This window comes from Manis javanica, chromosome 6, assembly GCF_040802235.1.
Source record: "Manis javanica isolate MJ-LG chromosome 6, MJ_LKY, whole genome shotgun sequence".
Lineage (NCBI taxonomy): Eukaryota > Metazoa > Chordata > Mammalia > Pholidota > Manidae > Manis > Manis javanica.
In genome coordinates this window covers 131833322-131858766 of record NC_133161.1, presented here as the reverse complement: position 1 = coordinate 131858766, position 25445 = coordinate 131833322, and the positions used below count along the sequence as shown (strand labels likewise).

Here is a 25445-nt window from a genome sequence, read left to right as displayed (position 1 = left end):
TCAGAATTACCTCCCAAGCTCACAGGAGCTAGAGAAAAATAAGCCCTGCAGTACATAACACATTACCAAGGCTGGCATGTTTAAGACAAAAGCTACACACAGAACAAGACTGTACCAGCAATGTTTTTACTTACCCAAGGTAATGATGGCATGTGCTCTGATCACAGAAGGCATGACAGAACCTCTAACCTGGGATGGTGGTTGACAGGCTGGGGCTTCACTGCTATCTTCAGATGCCAGTGCTATGGGAAGGGAAAAGGGGCTTGTTTACAGTGCTTCAGGGCATACCCAGCCTTAGAAGAGCACGCGCAGAGAGGATAATCTCAAGTGCCTCACAATGATCAGCATAGGCAGAAGCAGCTATAATGGACTGAATCAGGAGGAAGGCTCGCTTTTCCACTTGGGCTGGACAGAGCTGGGCTATATCTCCCAAGGTAAAAATGTACTTCACCTGCAAAGAGAATTGGTTTCCAGTAAAAATAAGGGAACAGAAAAATTAACTCTAGCTAGATCAAGGACAGGTCAATAGAGTACTTTTTTTGTCCCCCAATTAATCCCACCACCCAAAGATACCATTGTTTTGCACATAATTTTTTCTTCCAAGTAGTTTTATAGTCACATGGCTTTTCTTACACACTACCAATCACACTATTTTGAGATTTGCAATTATTACTTTCAATATTAGGCATCCTTTCATGTCAACATATACAAAAATACATAAGTATGCTAACTATGGATATCATCATAATTTATTCCATTGCTAATGAATATTTTTGTCATTTCTAATCCTTTGCAAATGTCTTCATTAGCTCTGATGAACACCTCTGTACCTCTGGACACTGTTCCACTTCCTCAGAAGAATTCCAGTGTTAAAGGGCATACAAACTATTGGACCTTTTAAAATGTATTTCCAAACTGTCTTTCTGATTATTTATATTCCTACCAAAAACTTATGAGTACCTGCCGACAGCCACCACTACAGTATGTGTATTAAGGACACTCAGCCTTGTAGGTAAGGAATACTGGGTTCCACGCCCCCCCTCCAAAAAAATGCAGGGGTTGTTGTTAAGCAGTAAAATGTTACAGAGGCTTATGTTTGAGTAAGAAAGCCAATAATAAGTGTATGCATGTTTAAAAAATCCTGAACAAACTGTATCTCTTAGGACTCAAGGAGTATTTAAGTTATATTTAAAGAAAAGTGAGGTAAACAATATTACTATAAGGCAAAACTTCTGCATACTTAGTTTGACTGGAAGTTAGATTTTGGCAATAAATTTAACAGTTGGGGAAAAAAACCCTTATAGGGAAAAACTCACTGCTCATAATAAGCATTTTTCTTCAGACAAATCAGAAGAGCGAGAGAGCTCCAGAAGTCCTGGGTCAAGGCCATTCTACACAGTGCAGCCCTCTGACCTAAAACGTCTGGATTCCTATTGATAATATTTTTACTACTGCACTGTGTGCATATTAATGCCTCAGGCACAAATGGTCTTCTCTTCTAACAAACCTAAACATGGTCTTTTACCACTACACACAAGTGCAAGATGGCCAAGCACAAACTGAAGACAGAAGAAAAGTACTCTATTAATTGTCAGATGGAAATGGCCAACGCGGTTAAATGATGCCGATGCTGAAGGGCATCAAGAAGCGGCCTGATGTTTTCTCTATTGGCCAGAGTTGGGTTGGAATCAGAATCACCACAGCATGTTTGCTAACGGTCAGCCATTCGAACCAGAAGACTGGCTCCACAAGCCATCGTGCTGCTCCAAGGTCATTGTGTTTTTGATTTTAAAGTCTCTCGTTTTATTTTAGACATGATTTAGAACTGCTCAGCACTGTTCCCTAGTTCTGTAGGCTGATATTCAAACAGCCCAGTAGATACATTATAATTTAAAAAGCTACCATACAAGCCAACCAAAAGAACGAGGAGTATAGTTACTTTACTATTATTGTCTCAGTGTATCATTTCTAAGTTTGACTCTATGCAAGCTCACAACACATACTGTGTTTTCCCCGTTAGATCAGGTATCTCACAGGACCTTACTGGAGGAAGTATATACCGGCAAGTTGCCCCCCAGATAATGTATGGGAGACAAAAATGAAGAGGTCATTGATAAAAAAAATTCTTCTAAAAAAAGCATAAGCTCTAGGCTATGGAAATCCTTTTCTTGCTACTAGTATTAGAAATGTACATTACAAAGTTATCTTTAAAAACCACCAAATGATACAAAAGACAAAAGAATGGCCAAGGAAAGTAGTTACTCACCAGCATGTCTTCGTCCATATTCCTGGCACCATCTTCCCTCAGCACTATGCTGGAGAGGCGGTGTACACAGGTGGAAAGGACATCCCCACACACCTGTCTCAGTGATTCCTACGGCAAGGCAAGGGCCATCTCTGAAGGATCCCGGACATCGACCAGACTACCCATGACACACAATTTTCTCAAATTTTTATGATCTCTAAATGTACAAACCATCAACCATGAACAATCCTAGTCATTGTGCTTTGTGTCTTTGCTGTCTTAGCAACCTGACAATGAGAAGTGGCTAAGTGGAATTAACAGAGAACAGTATACATATATACATACATAATCTTTCTACATTGCCCTATGAGGGCAACAGGTATATATCTGAGAAGATCTAGTGCCCTAATTTATGAGATCTATAACAGCAGTGCCCTTCCAGTAATAGAAAAAAGCATCAAAGTTCTTCTGGCATATGTAGATGGCAAATTAACTACTGTAATAAATAGTACATTTTAGGACATAGAAAAAAGAACATTTGTTCTTCCGAAATTTATTCATTAGAGGCAAGCTGTCAGTGTTAAACTTACTAGCTAAAATAACCTCAAGGGTCACCAACTCTAACCCACAGCATCTAACTGCATGTGCATGCCAAGCGAGGGAGCGCAGTCACACTCCACGACGTTGACTTCGGTTTCCCTAGTTGGCCATTCCAAACACCCAGGTGAGCTAAGTGGCTCCACTCCAGGATGTTACCCTCTGCACACTTCTATATTAGGAATTATTATGTTGAAATTATCTGTTTATGTGCACACCTCCCCTGTCATGCTGAAGGAACCTCAGGAAGAGACTCTGCCTAGCAGCACTACCATAAAATGGTACTCAGTGTTTGCCAATTCTCCCCTCATTGAACATTCATATATTTGAATTCAGCTAGGCAGCCAATCCCATATAAATCTTTCCTTCTCCAGATACACATCCAGGTTCTTCAGCTTTTCCTTCCGCAGCCTGCTCTGTGAACCCATTTAATTGCTCGCCTATGGATATTTTCAGTTTCATCAACATTTCTCTGAGAATTGTCTTTAAAATCAAATTACAGATCATGTCAACTTAGATTTCAATCAGTCCAAAAACGAAGATCATCACCTCTCTTATTCTAGACACTATTTCTATTAATATAGTCTAAGATCTTGGATTTTTTCAGTGATACCCACAAAGCACTACTAACTTATACCAAACTTACAGGCAGCAAACACGCCCAAGGACCGAACTATTTTCATACATCTTACTGTTGAGCTATTATCTTCATAATCTATTCTTTGGGTAATTCGTTTTTCAGTAAAATACAGAATGTTCATTTACAGAGAAAAAAGAAGTCTGTTTAGGGGAAACTACCAGGTCATATGGATTTTAAATATCTTAAGATTCTGGAAAATCTCAAGTCTTTAGTCCACTGTCTACCACCTAGGGAGGTAGTATTGGTGGAGCTAAAACCTTGCCCTTTCTCCTAACTTAGTAATAAGTTCTACCTCTCCTCTAGTTTTCCATTTCCAAATTTGAAGATGATGCTGTCTTCCTCTCAGACCCTAACACTGAAATAATTTACTGCCCTAATGACTGTGGGCCATTAGCAAGCAGCCAGTGTTACCCACGGTCTTGTCTTCTTCCAGACAGTGCTGGTAAAGAAAAGAATGGGGAGAGAGTCAGTAACCTGTGGTCAGTCACACCTCTGTTGTTAATAAGCTGTGTGTTACTGAGACATGCAGGAACGTAGTTTCACCATTTGCCATAAAAATTTTCCCTTTTCCTCCTACATCATTCTTTCCTCATTACCAGCTTTGTTTTATTTTTTGTTTTGACCTATTTTCTGCTATTCAAATATGCTCCTACCTATTTAGATGATATTCCTTGTTTTCATATACTTTCTTAGATCCGTAGATAAATGGTTATTAGAAAAATCAAATAAAGCAAGCATCCCTTTGATCGAAGAGTGCCAACAGGTATACGTCAGGAAAATACCAGACACTGTTTACATGGAAAGAGCTGGGCCTTTTTAATAGTTAAGTAAATTTCAATCTGTTTGAAGTCCCAAGCAAAGAAGTTAGAATATACTGTCTTATTAGAGCTGTTCCTATAGATAGACAATGTAGCTTATCAAGGACGAACTTTGTTTAAGGAACTTACTCAAGAAAAGGAAGCACAGGATAGTAGTTAAGGCAGCTCAGATGAGGCAGTAACTTTTTTATTCTAGGAAACTTAAATATATTCCAGCAATTATTTAAATACGTTTTTGACTTCTAGAATCTTACCAATAACCCCAATCCTAAAATTTGTCATTATGATTAGCAGTGTCTAGGAGTATGATAAACCTAGAACACATAGCAATAAAGTAATTTTGTTAGAGGTACTGATATGGACACCCTTTAGGGAGTCAAAGCAACCCTCCATCTCAATAAAACACTGGACTGGATTTGTGTTTTTACATCTATATAAAACATTAGCTGTCGGCTCTAGACAACTCTGGGGGCATGATACAGCAGGATATTAGAGTAATAAAACATTACAGTAACAGGATCAGCATTTTCCAGGATTATGACTTATCAAATAATCAGGAAATCTTCTGGCCTGGAGGGAACCCCCTGATGAGGTGGGAAATCTTCTATTAAGCATCCTTGGAATGAGGGCGGAAGTAAGGGAGGAGGACATAGAAAGCTCTCACAAGCACTCTGGCTACAACCATATTAAAAGACAGCCTTGCAGTCTGCCCAGCAGGCACGCCTTCCGAGAGGACACTTGTACCTAAAACCAAGGTGGTGACTTCCTAAGGGAATCATGGATCTTTAGCAGCTAAGATCTTCTTGGGGTGGGAATGCCCACTGCTTGTCACATAAGTGTTCCCTTGTGCTAATAGCTGCAGGGCACTTTCAGGTTCTCTACAAAGAACATTCCTCAAACTAATATGTCTCAAGACAAGTAAAGGACAAACATATCCAGGAGAATTTGCAGCATACCTGTTCCTCAATAGGTGTCTCTGCAGATGCTTTACAGAGTCTTTGCAAGGTATCAACAGCTAGGCTGATCAGCTCTAGAGACCACTGGAATCCGTTCAGCTTACACTTGACAACATCTAAAAAAAGAGTCAAAGCCTTTGAAGTTCAGCAGCTTAAAAATACATATAAAGTGAGAGGCAAAGCCTTTACTTAAGACTCCCTAGGAGATACTCACCCGTCACTCTGCTCCGGGTGCTCTTAGGAAGGTGCTTTGCAATATGCCCAATAACACGCAGAATATGTCCTAAGGTGTTTGAACTGGGATTCTGTTGACTAGGAAAAGGGCAGAGGAATATCAATATGGAGCTAGGGTAAACATTACTACCAACAAAATCCTTTTTACCTAGATTATCAATCCTGGAGGACTAGGGGGCCTGGCTTAGGAGTCAAGCTGCACAGGAACTTAGGGTACTTGGACCAAGGGTAAACTGGAATCTGAACACTGATTCTTGTTTTCCATGTTTTTTCTTATGCCCGAATTTTAAAAAAAGATCTGTGTATACAAATAGCTATGAAATAGCCCACTTCCTTAAGACATGAGCTTTGTTGCCAAAAATCTTAAGTTTCTATCAGCAGCTGAATTTTGAGCTTGCACACCTGCTCATTTTCTCCCAGGACTCGATTACTCTGGTGTAGTCCAGCTTGGGTGAGGAGCAAGCAATCTTGGAGAGCAGCATCCAGGCTGGCACAGAGTGTTCGGTGTCGGTGTGGGATATCACATTGTTTATGAAAGTAGATGAGAATTTGTCTTTCTTGGACCAGATGTGAAAAGCCTTATTTAAATAGCGGCTGGAAAAAGAAAAGATGAGAAAGCAGAATTGTAACTGTATACATACAAACTGTTCAGACCAGCCCCTCAGTTACAGTGTGTCAACTTTTGCTGCTCTGGAATTCCTCTGGCACATAAAACACCGTTGCAGAGGTTCCCAGCTAATGACGTATTTGATACCAAACTAGGTATCTTTAAGATTTTTACTATACAGAGTAAGGTATATTTATTTTTCCCCTCATGAAGTATTTATTTTTAAAACAAAGAATAAAATTTCATAATTAATTTGAGACCCATCTCGTCCTCATTCTCTCCAAAATTTCTATACAAACATATGGGATAGGTTATCAGTAACAAATACATCCAGAGTTTATAGGGTTTTAGTAATAAAAAAATGTAGACACTGTCCTTTTTCAACAGAAGCACTGGAAAAAAATGACGTCCTATCATTCAAGTATGGTGATACTGAACAAGCTAAACTTTGCTATGACCTGCAATGACACTCAGAAATACGTATTTCAAACCTTTTTAAAATAACACAAAAAGTGCTTCTGATGTATTAAAGTGTTGTGTTTTGTCATTGTTTTAAAATAATTTATTTTACTCCTTCCCATAGGACTCATGAGATATTTGCATATTACACATTCAAGTGAGGAGAAAAATACATTGCTTTTCCCAATTAAATTTCTTTAGATTGCTAGGAACACACATACACACACAACTTTTTCATTAAATTAAAAAATAAGGATTCTCGTGGAAGCATGCAGAAGGCAACTGTAACAAAATAAACACATCTACATATAATAAGCCTATGCACAGAAATGGTTTTATTGATAAATTAGCTTTAAGAATCTACCCATACATGTCTGGAGTTTTACTGCAGATAATGTACAACAAAATTTATATCTGATTCCTATCCAAAAACAAGATACATGCAATCAACAAGTATTTCATACTGAAATGTCTCCATTACACATTCCCACTCCCCTCCCCCCAGTCCCTGGTAAGCACCCTTCTACTTCCTGTCTCTATGAATTTGATTATGTTAGGTATCTCATGTAAGTGGAATCATACAATATGTGTCCCTTTCTGTCTGGCATTTTTCACTTAGAATGTTTTCAAGGTCCATTCGTGTTGTGACGTGTCAGAATTTTGTTACTTTATAAGGCTGAATATATTCCACTGAATGTACACATCACATTTTACTTATCTAGTCATCTGCTGATGGACACTTGGGTTGTTTCCACCTTTTAGCTACTATGAATAATGCTGCTATAATACTGTTTTGCTGGGCAAGGACTCTGTTACTACCTTACTGAGAAAAGAAGGCCTAGAAAGCTCTAGTGTCCACATTATTTCGTCTTTATACTTCTCTTCCCCTACTCTTTTTTTTCCTTATAAATTTCTTTTTTTGAGAGGGCATCTCTCATATTTATTGATCAAATGGCTGTTAACAACAATAAAATTCTGTATAGGGGACTCAATGCACAATCATTAATCAACCCCAAGCCTAATTCTCAATAGTCTGCAATCTTCTGAAGCATAACAAGTTAAGTTCTTACATGGTGAACAAGTTCTTACATAGTGAACAAGTTCCTACATGGTGAACAGTGCAAGGGCAGTCATATCACAGAAACTTCCGGTTTTGATCACGCATTATGAACTATAAACAATCAAGTCAGATATGATTATTCATTTGATTTTTATACTTGATTTATATGTGAATCCCACATTTCTCCCTTATTTTTTTTTTAATAAAATGCTGAAGTGGTAGGTAGATGCAAGATAAAGGTAGAAAACATATTTTAGTGCTGTAAGAGGACAAATGTAGATGATCAGGTCTGTGCCTATAGACTAATATTAATCCAAGCTAGACAAGGGCAACAAAACATCCATGGATGCAGAAGATTTCTCTCAAAACAGGGGGGGTGAGGTTCTAAGCCTCACCTCTGTTGATCTCCAATTTCTCACCTGATGGCCCCCCTGCGACTGTGCCTGTCTTAGGTTGTTCCTCCCTTGAGGAATCTTACCTGCCTCTGGCTAACCTCTTCCCCTACTCTTTTTGTTTCCTTTTATTTCTGAAGTTCTCTCCTACTGTAATGTGCATTTCATATATAATGTTCTCTTTCAGAAGCTTTATTAACTATCTTTTTCATTCATCCTCAATATTTTCTATCTGCTGGTTCCCTTTCCCTTTCTTCTGACTTCAGATATACTCAAATGTTTCCCCTATCTTAAAATGAAAACCAAGCCTGTGAAGGAAGCTATGATACATCTTGAATACAGGTTAAATTAAAGACCTAACTAAAAAGGAGATTATATGGGAGAATATTTAAATGACCCATAGGTAGGAAGGTTTCTGTAAAAATACATTAACCATAAAGAAAACCACTGACAAATTAAATTTATCAAAAGATGCCATTAAGAGAGTGAAAATGCAAATCATGGGACGGGAGAAGACATCTGCAACAGGTATTAACAATGGATTGTATACAGAATGCATCATGAACACTTTCAAATGAACAAGCCAAAGAGTGACAGCCTAATGAACAAAAGACAAGAGACATGAGCAGATAATTCACAAATGTGAATACCTAAATGCTTATCCACCCATGAAAAGCAGTTCAATCTCATTAGTCAGCATGGCAGTGTAAACTGAAGCCACAGTGAAATGCCAATATTCACCCACCAGAATGGTTAAAAAGAAAAAGGCTGGCAACATGGAATGCTGGCCAAGCTACAGAGCAAACGGAACTCTTAAAGCTGCTGGAGCAAAATATAACTTGGTATAACCACTCAAGGAAACTGGAAGGATCTATTAACGGTGAGTAAAAATATACTCAACAATACTATTCCCAGGTATATACCAAGCAGAAATGCAGGTACATGTCTGCCAAAAGAAATGCACAGGAATCTTTATAACAGCATTATATGTAATAATCAAAAACCTGAAACAACCAGTTTATCAACAGAATAAACTGTTGTTTATTCATAAATGTCACACACACACACAGAGCAATGAAAGTGAACAAGTTACAGATACACACAGTAACTTCAATGAATTTCATATTACCTTGAGTGGAAGGTGTCACCAACACAAAGAGTACATAGCATATACTTCCATTTACATAAAGTTGAAGAATAGAGAAAACCAATGTTTGGTGTTACAATTAGAGGAGGGAAGGACAGTGGTTGGAAGGGAGTGTAAGGGTATTTCCTGAACCTAGCAAAGCTCTATTTTTTAACCTGAGTGGTGGTTACATGAGCATATTTTCTTTTTGCTATTTGTTGACTTTATGGTGTATAATCTTTTGTATACGTTATATTTCAACACAAAAATTTTTTAAAAAAATAAATGAAATAAACTTCCCAACAGCTTTTCATGAGCTGTGGCAGACCTCTCCTGCCTTTTTGTGAAGAATGGCTGTGATCTTTCATTCCCCTGATGTTTTAATATGTTGGGTGTGTATAGTGAGATATTTCTAAGAAAAGCAAAACAGTAATTGATTCTATTGCTGACTAAATTCCACTCCCTTCTAGGAATTTCAGCAAAACATAGGGTTGGTATTGAATAAATATTTAGCAAGTGAACGCATTTTCAGTCATAAGGGACTTAAGAGATCATGCAATCCACAGGCTTTTCATACAAATGAGGAAACAAAGGCCTAGAGAGATGAAGTGATTTGCAGGGCTACAGAATGGTGTTTTGTGATACTAAATCTATTATTCTTTCTATTGTATGATACTTCCTCCATAACTACATATTAAAATAAGCAGGGAAGTATTTCTTCTATGATAAATAAAAAAGCAAAAGAAAGGCAGTCAAGGTAGCACAAACTAATTGTAAGATGACTGTAGCATAGTGTGCTCAATAAATGTCATCAATGGGGAAAACCACAAAGCAGTGTTATTAAATTAACCAATCCAACAAAATCAAGTCTTTGTATATATTAAGTAGTTTGGAAAGCTGATTTTCCAAGATGAATACAGAAGTTTATATGTATATATTTTTTAAAAACTATTACAACCTACTATCAGGAAAACAAGTCATATAATTAACATACCTCAGGTCCTGGCTTTCTGTGCTGAGGAGAGCAAGAAGTGCCCACGCCAGCACCTGGCTGTCATCCCCACTCTGAAATTTACTGTAATGCTTCATGTTCTGTAGCAGGAGCTGGTCAAGGCATTCCAGGGCCTTCTCCTGCACAGTGCTCTCACAGTCCATCACAATGGGGACAATCCCCATCAGCCAGGCCTTCTGTACCTGGACACATCTAGGTTGGGCCTGAGGAGTTAAAAACCAAGAAGTCATAAAGAATTCTAAAGCTAACGTAAGTCTAAATACAAATCAGTGAAGTTGTGATCAATGTTTTGAAACATGTTGTAAACAGCCACACACACAATTATAAATAAACCATAAAAGTAAAAAAAATCAATATTTCAAATATATGGGAATACGAAGTTCAATCTCCAGTTAGTGTAAATCAGTGCATACTGAAATTTTAAACTTAAGTCAATATTTTATTACTGGTAGTAAATCAGCAGTATTTGGTAATTCAAGGTAAAAAGTAAATAAAAAATATCCTAGGAGCAATTAGAAAATAAAAATATGCACTGCTTAATAATGCCTTCTATCATGAAATAAACACACTTTAAAAATTCTTCAAAAGCTAGTTATTTGGGAAAAGTATATTACATTACATATAGAATTAGTGGATCTGCTCTTTTGGCAATCTCATATATTAGGTCTTAATGGACAAAAATTAATCGAGGCCTCTGGCCTAACCAAATTAATTTTAAAATTCATATTTCTATGTGAAATTTAAGCTGAAGTCAAGAAAAGGCCAACCATTAGCATTTTCTATCATTCATTCATAATTACACTTGATACGAAACATACCCTATCTTTGTAATTGAAAGATAGCTCTTCCTCTTATACTGTGTTGTCCCCTCCAGTGGACTTGGAAGAATTTCTAAGAGTCAATTTAATAGTTAGCAAGAGGTAATTAATATGCTGAATTATTTTTAATGTAAAATGCCATGTAAGAGATAGATAATGCTTTGCTTCTCACCAGAAGAAGTTCAGTAAGAGACTGTAAGGCCTGCTTCCGGACAGATACTGCTGGGTCCCGACACTGGTCCTGCAGGATCAACAGCTCTTCCTCCATGCCTGAGATGTCACAGTGTTTCAAAACACTCACTAAAACCTACAAGGCACATATGCGACGTGAAGTGATGGCTATGCATAGTAAAAAGATAGACTGTAGACAAATGCACTGCCTTTAATTTTGTGGTTTTTAAAACATTTTTGAGGTCACAGACCCATCCCTTTGCCCAGTACTATTGCCGGAATCCAGCTCCAGCAAGTCCAGGAGTCACTGAAGGAGGAACGGCATCAGCGAATGAGTGAGGACACAGACACTAGCAAAGATGCTAAGCTGGCATGTTTACTGACAGAAACCTTAAGCAATATATAGGAGATTGGTTACATGAAATCATCATAAGGCATGTGTCATTCAGTGATTTACGGCATAAACTACTTCTCAGAATGTTCCCATTTTCTCAACTATGAAAGGTCATTATGTTTTCTTCAAGATTTTTCTGTTGCTCTCATTCCTTTAGATTCTAATCTCAGGTTAAATTTCTACAAAGCACCACAATATTTTCTGAACGTGTCTTAAAACTTGCTCAACTGGATTGTCATTCAGGCTTGCTGTCGGGGCATGTTTTTTCCATAGTTCCCTGAAACCATTCACAGTAGAATGGGCAGCATTCATTCTATTGATCTTGACTATAACAATGCGTACTGTAATTTCTATAGTAATGACTTATAAGGGAACTCTACCAAGATTTTTCCACCTGTTTTCCTGACCCACACCTCATGTTAGTCACTTGTTTTTCCTACAGGCCAAATTGGCCAGGGAGTTGTACCCTGAAGTTACCTGAACTTTCTTCTATTTTCCAACCCTGGGATAATAACCCATTGGCCTGAAGGGAATGTGCAGAGTCACAAGCTGAGTTTTATGATGGCTTTACCACCCTTAACAGTCTTTTCTCTAGGGGCCTTTTCTGATTCATGAGGGCTGTTGGAATCTAGGGGAATAGTCAAATTAAGCAATAGCAGAGGTACCAGTAGCTTCCCCTCTGGAGGCCTGCTGTGCGGCATCCATCCACCGGCCTGCTGGGCTGTGCCATCAGGCTGGGCTGTGCCATCAGGCAGGCGGAGGAGGTCGGCTCCTGGCATAATATCCTGCCTTTTAGAATCTGATGAATGTTAAGGCCTCTCTCCAGAGGAAATTTGATATACATTTTATATAAATAAGTATTTATAATTTCAAGGCTTTCAAAAACCTTATCAAAATCCATCTATGGTCCCCAGGTTAAGAATCCCTTTTCTAAAAACAGAAATTAAGGATATAAATTTGTGATTCTTGAAAAGCCAACAACACACTAGGAAATTTAAACTAGATAATCCTTCAGTTCATTGTTGTAATTTATATGTAACAGGATCAAGGTGAACTAATGTTTAAGTGCAGAACAAGTTAAGTAACAGACATGGCTGGAGGGGTTTTAAAATATTCTCTTGCATTTCCAAGTTTTTAATGCTTAAAAGGAGTGAGCATTAAAGAATGTCAATAAAGAACTCATACCTGAAGTGCCGACTTCCTAACATTGGTCTTCTCATCACAGATTCTCTTTCTCAGCATTGCCATGACACATCTTTCTGCTGAAGAAATATCAAAGAATCATTACAAGCTAAGAAAGACTGTACATACAGTATCTAACATTTTACCACACATACTGAGAAAATTATCTGTAAGACTAACTAGCTTGCTTTAAATCCTAAGAAATTAGAGTACAAAACCATGTAGAAAAAGAAGACAATTCAAGTATAATTAGCTACTCACAATAATGCAAAAGGCAGAATAATATAATTTTAAAAGGGCATAAATTGTGGAATATTAAAGATTCAGTTTTAAATCCTGGCTCCTATATCTAAAATTCTGAATGAATTATTTAGTTCTTCTATTATGTTTAGCTACAAATGATAATACCTAAATCATAGAGTTTTCTTAAATACTAAATAAGACAACATCTAAAGCTTTAGAATTTTTCTATCACAGGCCCCTTTACACTATTAAAAATTACTAAAGACTACTAACAGCTTAAGCATGGATTGCATCTCTTAATCTGAATTAGACATTTAAACTGAGAATTGTAAGAAGATTTAATAATTTATTTAAAAATAGAAAAACATCACTATAAATGGCACATTTTTTAATGAAAAATAACTATTTTCAGAAACAAAAAAAAGATTAGTGGAAAAGAATGACATTATTTTATATTTTTATAAACTCTTTAATGTCTGACTTAATAAAAGACAGCTGGACTCTCATCTCTGCTTCTGCCTGCAACCTGTCACAATTTCTTACATTATGGGACCTCTGGAAAACTCCAATTTACAACTGTGAGATCATCAGAGCGTGAAAGGTAAATGATGTCTTGACTTTATTATAAAAACAACATTAACTTCAAGTACCTCTTGAAGGAGGTTTAGGAACCCCCGACCACACTTTGAGAACTGCTGACGTATAAGAAGACAGATTAAAAAATGAATAAAGAGAAAGAATATAGAAAATTAATAAAATCAAAAGTAGGATCCTTGAACAAGATCAACAAAATTAACAAACTTTTAGCTAGACTGACAAGAAAATAACAGAGAAGATTCAGATTGCTAAAATCAGCAATAGGAATGAATGAGGAATATTACTCCTGCCTTTAAGGAAATAATAAAGATTGTAAAGAAATACTATGAATAATTTACATAAACAAATTAAGAAACCTGATTTCAAATTAGAGTGAAATGGATACATCTCTACAAATATACAAACTCTGAAAATTGACTCAAGAAGAAATAGCAAGTTGGAATACACCCATACCAAGTAAAGAGATTAATGCCAAGGCTTCATGAACTCTTTCAAAATATAGAAGAAAAAAAAAAAACACTTCCCACCTCATTCTATTAAGGCAGTATTATACCATCAAAGCAAAAACAGATAAAAAGAACTCAAGAAAAGAAAACAGACTAAAATCCCTTGTAAATACACACACAAAATTCTCAACAAAATATTAGCAAACCAAATCTAGCAAGACACAAAAGGGATCAGACACCATGCTTGGGATTTATCCCAGGAATGAAATGCTGGTTCAACATAGGAAAATCAACCTAATATACCATAATGACAGAATAAAGGGCAAAGACCACATGATCATCTTCATAAAGCATTTGCAAAATCCAACACACTTTCATGATAAAAACACTCTACAAACTTAGAATACAAGGCAACTTCCTCACACTCACAAACTCCATTCTGAAAAACCCACAGCTAATTATCACACTCAGTGGTGAAATATGGAGAACTTCCCCTCTAAGCACAGAAGACAAAGATGATGTCTGCTCTCTCTACATCTTTTCAACACTAGCCAGAGAAAATAGGCAAGATAAAAAAATGCCATCCATACTGGAAAGGAAGAAATAAAACACTCTATTCACAGATGGCATGACCTTATATATAGAAAATCCTAAGGAATCTACATAAAAAACTATTAGAGCTAGGAACAAACTTAGCAAAGCTACAGGACACAAGCTCAATTGTCAAAAATCAATTGTAAAAAACTAGCAATGAACAAATCAAAAATGAAATTAAGAAAGTAATTTCATTTACAATACCATCAAAAAGAATAAAATACTGGAGAAGAAATTTAAAGAGCAAGAGTTGGACACTGAAAATTACAAAACATCATTGAAAAAAATTAAAGAAATAAATAGACATCCTGTGTTCATCAACTTTATAATGTTAAGATGGAATCTATAAATAATCCCTATCAATTCCTATCTGGCTTTTTTCCCCAGAAATTTATAGTTGATCCTAAAATTCACATGGAAATATAAGAGAATAGAACAGCCAAATCAATCTTGAGAACAAGAATAAGGATGAAGAACCCAATACTTTCTGATTTCAAAATTAACTGTAAAGGACAGTAATCAACACAGTGTGGTACTGGTATAAAGACAGACAATGGAATATCAGTGGAATAAAATTAAGAGTATAGAAATAAGCTCACATGTTTAAAGCCAACTGATTTTTCACAACAGTGCCAAGGCCACTCAAAGGCAAAAGGTCTTTAAAACAAATGGTGTTATGTCAACTGGATATTCACATGCAAACACTGGATCCCTACATGATACCATATACAAAAATTAACTCAAACTGATCAAAAACCAAAATGTAAAAGCTAAAACACAAAACTCTTAGAAGATACCTGTAAATCATATATTTAACAAGGAACTTGGATCCAGAATATATAAAGAACTCTATTAACTCAAATAAACAGGCAAATAACTCATCTTAAAAAAATGGGATAAGAATTTGAATAGGTATTTCCTCGAAGATATACAGATGTCCAATAAACACATGAAATGCTGCTCAACATTATTTGTCCCAGGAAAATATGAATCAAAGCCACATTGAGATACCATTTCACATCCTCTAGGATGACTATAATAAAAAGGATGAATGTAGAAAGTACTAACAAGGATGTGGAGAAATAGCAATTATCATACATGCTTGTGGAATTGAAAAGTGGTCGCAGCCACTTTGGAAAACAGTTTGGCAGTACCTCAAAATGTTAAACATAGAGGTACCACACGACCCAGCAGTTCCACTCCTAGATAGATATCCAAAAGGAATGAAAACATATTTACATGCACAACTTGTACAAGAACATTCACAGCAGCATCATTCACAACAGCCAAAAAGTGGAGAGAATCCAAATCATTCATCAACTGATGAGTGAAGAATACACAAAATGTATTTATTCAGCCAGAAAAGGGAATGAAAGATTGATATATGCTACAATGAGGAGGAATGGTAAACACATTATGCTAGGTAAAGAAGTGTACTTCTGTTTATGTGGAATGTCCAAAATGGGCAAATCCACAGATGCAGCAAATTCATGGTTGATTGAGGCTGGGAGAAGGAGAGAGAGAGACTGCTGATGGACACAGGGTTTCTTTTCCAGCTAATGAAAATGTTCTGGAAATTGACTGTACAATTTTGTGAATACATTAAATACAATGAATTATATATTTTCAATGGTGAATTTTATAGTATGTGAATTACAATTCAAAAACAAAAATCCACCAACAAAGAAAGCACTTAGCACAGTGCCTGGCATATAACAACTATACACATTTTTTAAATGTATAATTAATGCTACCAATAAAAGTGATTTTGTTTATTAAAAATAAGATGGGAACATGCGCTCTTTACATCTGGCAAAATTTAGTTTGGAAGCATCACTAAATCAATACAAGCCGATACTGTTGGGAGAAGAGTCTGTACAGCAGCAAATCTGTAACTTGCTAAGACTAGAGTTAACACAAACATTCAACATTTTTCCTGATTACATTTCTTATAATATTTTAGGGAATCTGTTGATATATATATTTAGTTATTGCTCTGAATCTAATTTGAGTAACACATACCTAGCCATGTGAACCTAACTCTATACTGACCTTCCAGGCTGGAATAATAAGGAATAGCTATCTATATAGCACTTTACACTGTCTCAACACCAATCTCACAGTATCAGTTTTACACATATAAATAAATACGTAAAACTTAGACACACACATATCTGTTTCTCTCACTGCTCCTCCCTTAGAGATGGAACTATGTTTTATTAAAGTCTATGTAGACAATGCCTAGCACAGTTGAAGAGAACAGATAGTAGTTTACAGAATAAATTAGTAAATCTAACTATATAATTACTTCAACACCCATATTCTCTCTTTTTTCTCTGTATTTTAAAATCACTTCTCTAAACATTCTTTCCACAGACGCTTGACAAGCCCTCTGTGAAATATGGGGAAGGTGCTAGGATCAGAAAGTAACAGGGAGTTTTGTTGACTTCCACATTTCAGGTCATGCAGCTATTTAGTAGACGAATTGCTTCAAGAATCCAGATTGCTTCTTGTTTCTGATGGAGTGTTTTCCCCACTATTTTATACTATGTTATCTTATAGGTGAAAAAGTTGCTCAGAGAAGTTAAGTGAATCAGCAGCTAGAAACAGATCTGAGAGCAGGTCCCAGGCCCACCCATTTCCTGAGCCAGGTTTATTTCTTCCCTCCTAAATCACACCAACACTGAAACCATCCCAGATCAGTCTGGGTTAGGTAAGACAATGAAAGAGATCAGGCATCACCTGTGTTCAGAATCTGTGCTGGAGCCCATGGGAAAGAGGAGCTTGTAATCACCCCATACAATATGTATGACCCACTGAAAGATGGTGCAGAGAAATTATAATCTAAATTCTGTATTTTCTTTTTTCAGTGGAACCCTGTACTCAGTAGTTGCCTCCCAATATTAAAAGTGGATTCTGGGATGTTTTAATCAGTCAGGATAACATGGTGGAAAATGTAATGAGGGACAGAAAACAGGAACAAGATTGGGGACAGCAGTATTCACCTTTACCTTTTATGTGGTGACTTTTCTCCAAACACAAATTTAATCTCTACTGCACTTTCCCTAGCAACTGGTCCCTTTTTGGTGAGCAATTCCAAGAGTTTACAATAATTGACTTTACAATGAAAGAAAGAATTTGCTAATATTCTCTAAAGTGTCAGAGAAATGCTGGGGTTCAGCATGATCACTGGTACATACCTTATTCTTTATCTTAAGATGAAATATATAGTGCAAGGACTTTGATTAACGATATAATAAAATAGAAATTATTCTACTATTAAGAAAAAGAAATTCAATTCTTAAGGGTGAATTAATCAGAAAAAAAAAATCCAAGGTTTTTAGACTCTACTTACAGTTGTCTAACTCATCTGAATAGTCATTACTCATCTGATAGTCATAAAATCTGACATACCTCCAGATCCAACGGTTTCACCACTGTTGTCTGTATTGACTACCCCTGAGCCTCCAGAAGGGTTAAGTGTCTGCCTCTGACAGGAAAAAGCTTAGAAAAAACAAAAAAAAGCCTCGGTTATTAAGGTAACAATTTGTTACACCTTTTAATAATATAAGCATGGCATGTTATACATTTAAGTTACATCATTATTGAATTTTAATTTCTTTGAAGAAAGAAAAGTGTAATACTAAAATAGATAAACACGGAGACAGAAAAAACATGTCAAATATCCAGGAAGTCCTTTAAATAAAAAGACAATTATTCTATATTTGAAAATATATTGACTCATTACCTGATGAATTTCTCAGTAATGTACCAGGGTGGCTCTCTATTTCTGAAACTGTAGGACCTAAATATAAACAGATAAGAAGGAAAAATGTCATAGCATCATAAACCCCAAGTAAATATTCACACAAGAACCAAAACCAAGATACTTAGGCCTAAAGACAGGTTCTAAATTGCTGACAATAATGTTTTCCTTGGGTATGCATTTGAAATAGATATTAGGCCAAATATGGCCAATATCCAATAAAGGAATAGTGAAGGCAGCCAACAATCTTAGCTCTAAAACATGAATATATGAAATACTTAAGGCCTTACAAGTTTATCAGGTTTGTCTATTTAAAAAGTTACTCAACAATAAAATATCTGAAATAGGTTTATAAGGGTAACAGTATATCATACTGTATCTGTTCCTTTTGCCACCACAAAGAACAATTCCCTTGCAGTTCAATTTTTAATAAGATGAGACAAGTTCCACTTCACAATAGTGAGCACACTTACTGTTAATCAGAAGTTCTAGTATGCTCTCAGATGCAGTGGTAAGAGACAGCTCCAGGCAATGTGCAAAACTGGACAATGCTTTGCTGCGGACAGTCGGTGCCTTGTCTAAACAACGGCCAAACATAATTTCCTGCACCAAGAACTTATGCTTTAAGAGCTTCCGATACTCCAAGGAGAGCGTGCTATCCACCTCTCTTTCAGGCAGTTCCAACAGAGCTAAGGTAACATCAAGAGTAAAAACCCTGTGTGGGATCTGGTAAAGCAAAATAATGAGAACCTCCATCAGGTAGGAATAAAAACCAAAGAATCCCTTATGTATTCCAATCTGGCTGTCATTAAAAGGTTGCAGAGCCAGGAACCAAGAATTTATGTGGATGTATCTCCTACCTTAGAACTCCGTGAATATCTGTAAAGCCAGGCAATGAATGTAGCATATTCCCCACAAGGAAGTTTGCTGAGCAGCTGGACAAGGGACTGTGCCGCATAGGTCCGATACTCGGATTTATCTATCACCTGAAACAAAATTGAGAAGCTAACTGTCCAGCCAATATCCACCTACAGGATAGCTGAAATACATGCTGTAATTCAAATGGAAAATTAATGAATGGAACTGGTTTAACGAATCTTTAAATTTTACAGAAAGAACTAACAAATTTTAGGTTTCAGACCCCTTTGAAACCTGGCCTGTAAGAAATCTAAAAGCCCTATCTTCAGAAATACAAATTTAACATATAATTTCAGAGCTTTTATGGGCCCCTAGGATCCATAGTGTTCAAGTTAAGAATAATTTGTCCAAGTATTATAAAAATTGAAGAGGTAATCACAGAAATTTGAACAGACTGGATATATAATTATGGTAAGGAATTACTGTTTGTTTGTTTTTTAGGTGTTAGTATGGTTGTTTTTAAAGAATTTTTACCCTTTAGAGATACAAAATAAATATTTATATATGAAAGGGTATGATAGAATTTACTTCAAAAAAAAAAAATCCAGTGTGCATTTGTTAGGGTAGTTATACCTAAAAGGGTATAAATGACAAACCGCTGAAGATAGGTGCTCATCACCCTACTCCATTTCGTTGTGTTTGACATTTTCCAAAGTAAGGCATTTTTTTTCCCCAAAAGAACACTCTGTGTAGGCAAACAAATACACACATTTAGGTAGATAATATACTTTTACATTATTATTATGAAAGCAAACGGTACCTTGGCACAGATGTGCTGTAGTAAGATACGAAGGACTGTGAATACACTTTCCTTTAGTTCATCCACAAGTGAGCTATTAAAAGAAACACACACACACCCACTGTTTATAGTATACCTATAATTACAATAAAATAGTAATTTCCCCTCTGTTCTCAAAAACCAATTACTCTTATGTTTTAGAAATCCTAAATATTAGAAATAATTTATGCCTACATTGCAAGCATTGTTTCAGTGAATAAAAAGCAAAGACATAAAGTGCCACAGCAAAAACCATTCGCTGCTGCTTGCAGTTTTGGAGAGCCATCACTGAGCAAACAGCCACAACCAGGAAGGAGCAACTGGGCCATCCTGATGACTCTGGATTATTTGCTAAGGTTCATATTAGGACTCTAAAATATGTTCTTTTGGGATAAATAAATTATTTAATAGTCTAAAATTTTTTTAGTCTCAATATTTAATAGTCTAAATAACAGACACAGCACCACCCTGTGGTAGCTCAGTGAAATGCTTTAAAGCTTAAGTCTCCAAATTTTAAGCTAAAAAAATTATTATTAGGCATAGATTTGACCCATTTTTGGTGTTAAGTTTATTTGTTCCATTGTATTAATACTACTGCAACTGGCAACATCATGAACTCTTACAGAAGATCAAAGTGCGTACTTCCACTTAAATCACCTTAAGGTTTAAAAAAATTCTTAGCAAAAGACATTTGCTCAATGATCAGATGACAGCCTACCCTGGATTCCACGATTCACAGGGCATATCTCTAACTACACTGTAGACCATGTACCTTTGCAGGTGGGCACACACTCTCATGTACACACTTATCACTTCTTTCTACCACTTCCACTCTGCAAGCCAAATATTCAATAAAGGAGGGAAAGAAATGCAAGTATGTCTTTCCCAATAAAGCTGAGACATGGAAGTTTTTAGGTGAAGCTAAATGACTCATGAGGGAAAAATTAGTATACAATTACTGCTAAAGAGTAAAAACTTAGTTTTTTCCTTTAGGAAGTATTGTTTGTAGAAGGAAGAGAATAGAAGCAAGGAAAAAGTGTCAAGGAACAAAGAGACTCGGAGAAGAGAAATAGGAAGAAAGAGGAGAGGAGGCCAGCTTACTGGAGTGGTGAACACAGAAGCAGATGACGACACAGAGAAGCTGACTGTTGTTACTCAACAGCTGACCTCATAGGCTGGTTTGTGGTAAGATTCCTTATGCCTCCAATAACGCCCCAATGCAGAGGCCCACACCACTGGAACCAGATGAACTCTAAAGTGCTTTACTTTGACCCCCTCCCCAAAACCACAAACAGGCCAGAAGCTGTTAGTTTTCATAGGTGTCAGAAATCTTGGTCAGTGCAGGGCCCAAATACTTAAGGGAGAGAGTGATCAAGAGCTATGTGTGCTTCACCTGATAAACTGGACCGCATGGTTTCTACTATTGATGACTGGTGAAGTAATAGAAAGTGGGGCACGACGGGTTCCTTCCCCTACTTCTAACATTAATATTACATTCAGCATTTGATGGAAAACACAACCGATAACCTAGAAGAGAAAAGAAAATTCAGCTTAAGGTATGACAGAGAATCCAAGGGCCTTGAAGACAGCAATACAGATCACAGTGACGCTTTCTGGGCTGACTGAAGGTAAGTTGGGGTTGACGTGTTTTAGGCTGAACACTAGGGATGCCTTTGTTGCACAATTACCGGGTATTCAATAGATTCACAATGCAGACAGAGTAGAAGCTCTGCTTACAGATCAGAGCAGGACTACCACCTAGCTTCTCTCCTCGCCTCTCATTCTGCAGCCCTGAAATAGGGCAAACAGAGAATTAACCATCACTTATACATTGACAAAGAATGCTACTGATACTCCCGTGTAGGGCAAGAAGAATGAAACTTTACACTTGTATTTTACCTGAAGCTTACAAAGCCCCTTCCAGTATATCATCTCATGCAATTTGCTGAGAACCAAATATGTGGCAGGTATTGCATTAAGCATGTTCATATATAGATTTTACTATTTTTAATCTTAAACCTCACAAAAACTCCATGAGGTAAGGAAGGCATTTGTATTACATACATCTTATTATTACTATTATTATTCCACTTTATACATAATAAAGGAGACTCCAAAGGTGAGTTTTCCAAAATCAAGTAATTAAAGGTCTGGCTAAAAACCAAAGTGTGTATCAAGTGAACACTTTCACAATTAAAAAATACTACTTCTTCAGAGACACTGTGGATCTACAAGGATGAGTTTCCATCCATCTTATCTTTAAGAATGAAAGAGGACATGGAAGTTAAACACACCATTGTGAATTCTATCACACCCATATTTCAAGCACACAGAAATGATAATGATGTTATACATTATAAAATATGGTATGTTTTCTAAACAAGAGGCACTCTTTCATTTAATCCTCCTGACAAATCCCTGAGGAAGGTAAGCCTTCTATCTTTCCTATCCAGGTGAGAAAACTGAGGCTTTGGAAAGACTGAATACCCACACAGGATACACAGCTAGGAAGTGGTGGAACCAGAATTTGAACACACTGCACAGAGTCCCAAACCCCGTAAACCTCAACCACCATGCAGCTGCCCCTCTAAATGAAGTGTGTTACAGCCACCAAAAGCCACATGACCTTTCCTGCTGGTTACAAAATCTTGTTTTATTAATATCTGGGTTTAGAACATCATAATGCTTGAAGAGCCCTGACTCCAACAGTTATAGTACATATACTGTTAAGATCACTTGGGGGGCAAAATCCACATATGAATATTAACCAGGATGACAACCAATAAAGTTGCCATAGACTTATCAATTAAAATAATACAAATACCAACGCACACATGAATAACCCAGGAACACCTGACGATTCTGTCTTAACTTTTTTAGAACAATTTGGTGATTATTTCTATAAAATTAACACTCTGTTCAGTAGCTTATCTGTTCTTCTTACCTAATTAACACTGCAACTATTTTTTATATATGAAACCTAACAATAATTTGTTTGGCCATCAAATATTTGGATAGAGGTTTGCTTATGGAGACTAGGCAGTAAATAGAAATAGTGATGCTTTTTATTATTCTAATGACATAGGTCATGAAAATGACCTACAAAATTAAAATGGCACTACATCAAATGCTTCTAGTGTCTTTCCATTATATGATTCTCATACTTTTGATTTAACTAGTAACTAAGTTAGTTCCTGTCTCCTTTACCTTATCTCCTTCTCCATGAATTGGGGAACATAGCAAATACAATCCATGATAGGCCAGTTCTGGTATGTATTTTGCTTGATTAAGGTTTCTGAAGAAAAAAAGCAAAAGATGAGTTAATAGATACCAATTTGGACTATTTACTAGTCTTATAAACCACCTTTTTTAAATTATTATTATGTATGTATGTATGTATGTATCACTGATATACAATCTTATGCTCAGGTTTCACATAAGCAACATTGTGGTTACTACATTCCCCCCTATTATCAAGTCCTCACCACATACCCCATTACAGTCACTATCCGTCAGCCTAGTAAGATGCTACAGAGTCACTATTTCCCTTCCCTGTGCTATACTTCCTTCCCTGTGCCCTCCCATATTATGTGTGCTAGTTATAATACCCTTTATCCCATTATCCCTCCCTTCCCACCCACCCTCCCCGTCCCTTTCCCTTTGGTAACCGTTAGTCCATTCTTGGGTTCTGTGACTCTGTTGCTGTTTAGTTCCTTCAGTTTTTTCTGTGTTGTTATATTCCACAGATAAGTGAAATTATTTGGTACTTGTCTTTCTCCACCTGGCTTATTCATTTCACTGAGTATAATACCCTGTAGCTTGATCCATGTTGTTGCAAACTATAGGATCTGTTTTATCCTTACGGCTGAGTAATATTCCATTGTGTATATGTACCACATCTTCCTTATCCATTCATCTACTGATGGATACTTAGGTTGCTTCTATTTCTTATTATAAGCCATATTTAAATGAATATATTCTACCCATGTGTAAATTAGGATAAAATAGCACCTATACTTCTGCTGGAGCAAAATTTATTATACTGTATATAAATTTTAGCATTGAATGACTTAATGGCTCACCTGGTTTGTGTAACATGAAAATTATGAAGAACTGGTTCCAAATTAGTTAATGCAACAAAGACCTGGAACAGACATCAAGAAAAGGCCTGAGTTTTCCTGTTCATTATGTATTAGCCATTGTCTATGCCCTTTGAGGTTGCACCAAGGTTTCTGAAGTTTTCACTTACTTCTATACAATTTTGTATACACTGTGGTTTTTCTTTCAGAGAAAACTTAGGCAGAAGCCTTAAAAAATTCTTCAAAAGGTGAAAGATGGCATCTCTAATTTGACAAAGATCCCGGGCAGAAAAAGAAAAACTCTCTTCAACTTCTTGTTCTTCTATAATTTCATCCATCTAGATTAGGAAGAAATATATAGGTGACTACCTAATGATGCCTAACAGTTTTTCCCATGGTTTTCAATTTATTCAAATCAAGTCCAGGTAAACGCCAAATGGTTGCTGTGGTGACAGAACTCTGACTGGGTCCCTATACTGCTCTAGGTATCCTTGGCCAGAATGGCAAGTCACTGGGCTAGGTGACTGCTACAGTGGCTTCTAGCTCTATATTTTTGTGTCAGTGAGAATTCTTAATGTTTCCTAGAAGTTCTCACTTCAAAGGACCTCTACCATCCTACTCTGTCATGCAAGAATCTGCAATTCATGTTATGTCATTACACTTTTATGGACTTGAGTTCTCAGGATATTTCAACCAACCTCTCTAATGACAGTGAGACAATGTGAAAACTATACCTGTTAGCATGCTGTTGAGTACATGTAAGGCTGGGGAGAGATAGAGGGTGAAAAAATGACAAGGTAGAAATGTACTCTCAGTTTAAAGCCCAAGAGGCAACTTAAAGTCATACTGGATAGCTGATGATACTTTGGGACCTTTTGATTATAATCATGCTCCCTAAAACCACATTTTAATTTAAAGTTAATTCTCAAATTAAAATCATGTGGTGGTACAGAAATGTTACATTATTCCACTCACTTCTTACCTCAATATCCTCTTTCTGGGGTGGCTTTCCTCTTTTTCTATTACCTCTCGCCTTAGCCTGATGGTTTTTAGGATGTTCTTTCTTTCTTTTCCTATTCAAGTTAGATTTCTGAGGCCAGCTCTTCTTTAGAATCTGTATACATTTGTCAAACATCACTGGATGGAATATTTGATTGGCTACACTGCCTATTCATAGAAAATAAAGAGCAAGCAGGTAAGATTTAATTATCTTGAATATATCTGTAACAACAGATGAAAAATAAAATGCAAAAACAGGCTTTTCATTAACTTTTAGTAACAATGAACCATTAGCCAAAAGTACCATTCAACTT

General features: G+C 36.5%; 1 protein-coding gene across 3 annotated transcripts in view; it reads right to left on the bottom strand.

Moving 5' to 3' along the window:
- Positions 1-25445, bottom strand: part of NCAPD3 (non-SMC condensin II complex subunit D3) — a 71584-nt gene that overhangs the window by 26144 nt on the left and 19995 nt on the right. For 2 of the 3 annotated variants that reach the window (XM_037000870.2, XM_037000872.2), the window contains 19 exons: positions 25115-25299; positions 24303-24470; positions 24136-24197; positions 23261-23348; positions 21447-21580; positions 20036-20108; positions 19218-19343; positions 18831-19083; positions 18340-18396; positions 18006-18095; positions 12715-12791; positions 11137-11271; positions 10129-10349; positions 5893-6084; positions 5471-5568; positions 5257-5372; positions 2267-2374; positions 337-451; positions 135-242 (listed from right to left, as the gene is read on the bottom strand). In XM_037000870.2, coding sequence (XP_036856765.2) covers positions 135-242; positions 337-451; positions 2267-2374; positions 5257-5372; positions 5471-5568; positions 5893-6084; positions 10129-10349; positions 11137-11271; positions 12715-12791; positions 18006-18095; positions 18340-18396; positions 18831-19083; positions 19218-19343; positions 20036-20108; positions 21447-21580; positions 23261-23348; positions 24136-24197; positions 24303-24470; positions 25115-25299 — 2406 coding nt within the window. The remainder of the gene's footprint in view (positions 1-134; positions 243-336; positions 452-2266; positions 2375-5256; positions 5373-5470; positions 5569-5892; positions 6085-10128; positions 10350-11136; positions 11272-12714; positions 12792-18005; positions 18096-18339; positions 18397-18830; positions 19084-19217; positions 19344-20035; positions 20109-21446; positions 21581-23260; positions 23349-24135; positions 24198-24302; positions 24471-25114; positions 25300-25445) is intronic. The other variant, XM_037000871.2, reaches the window with a different exon arrangement.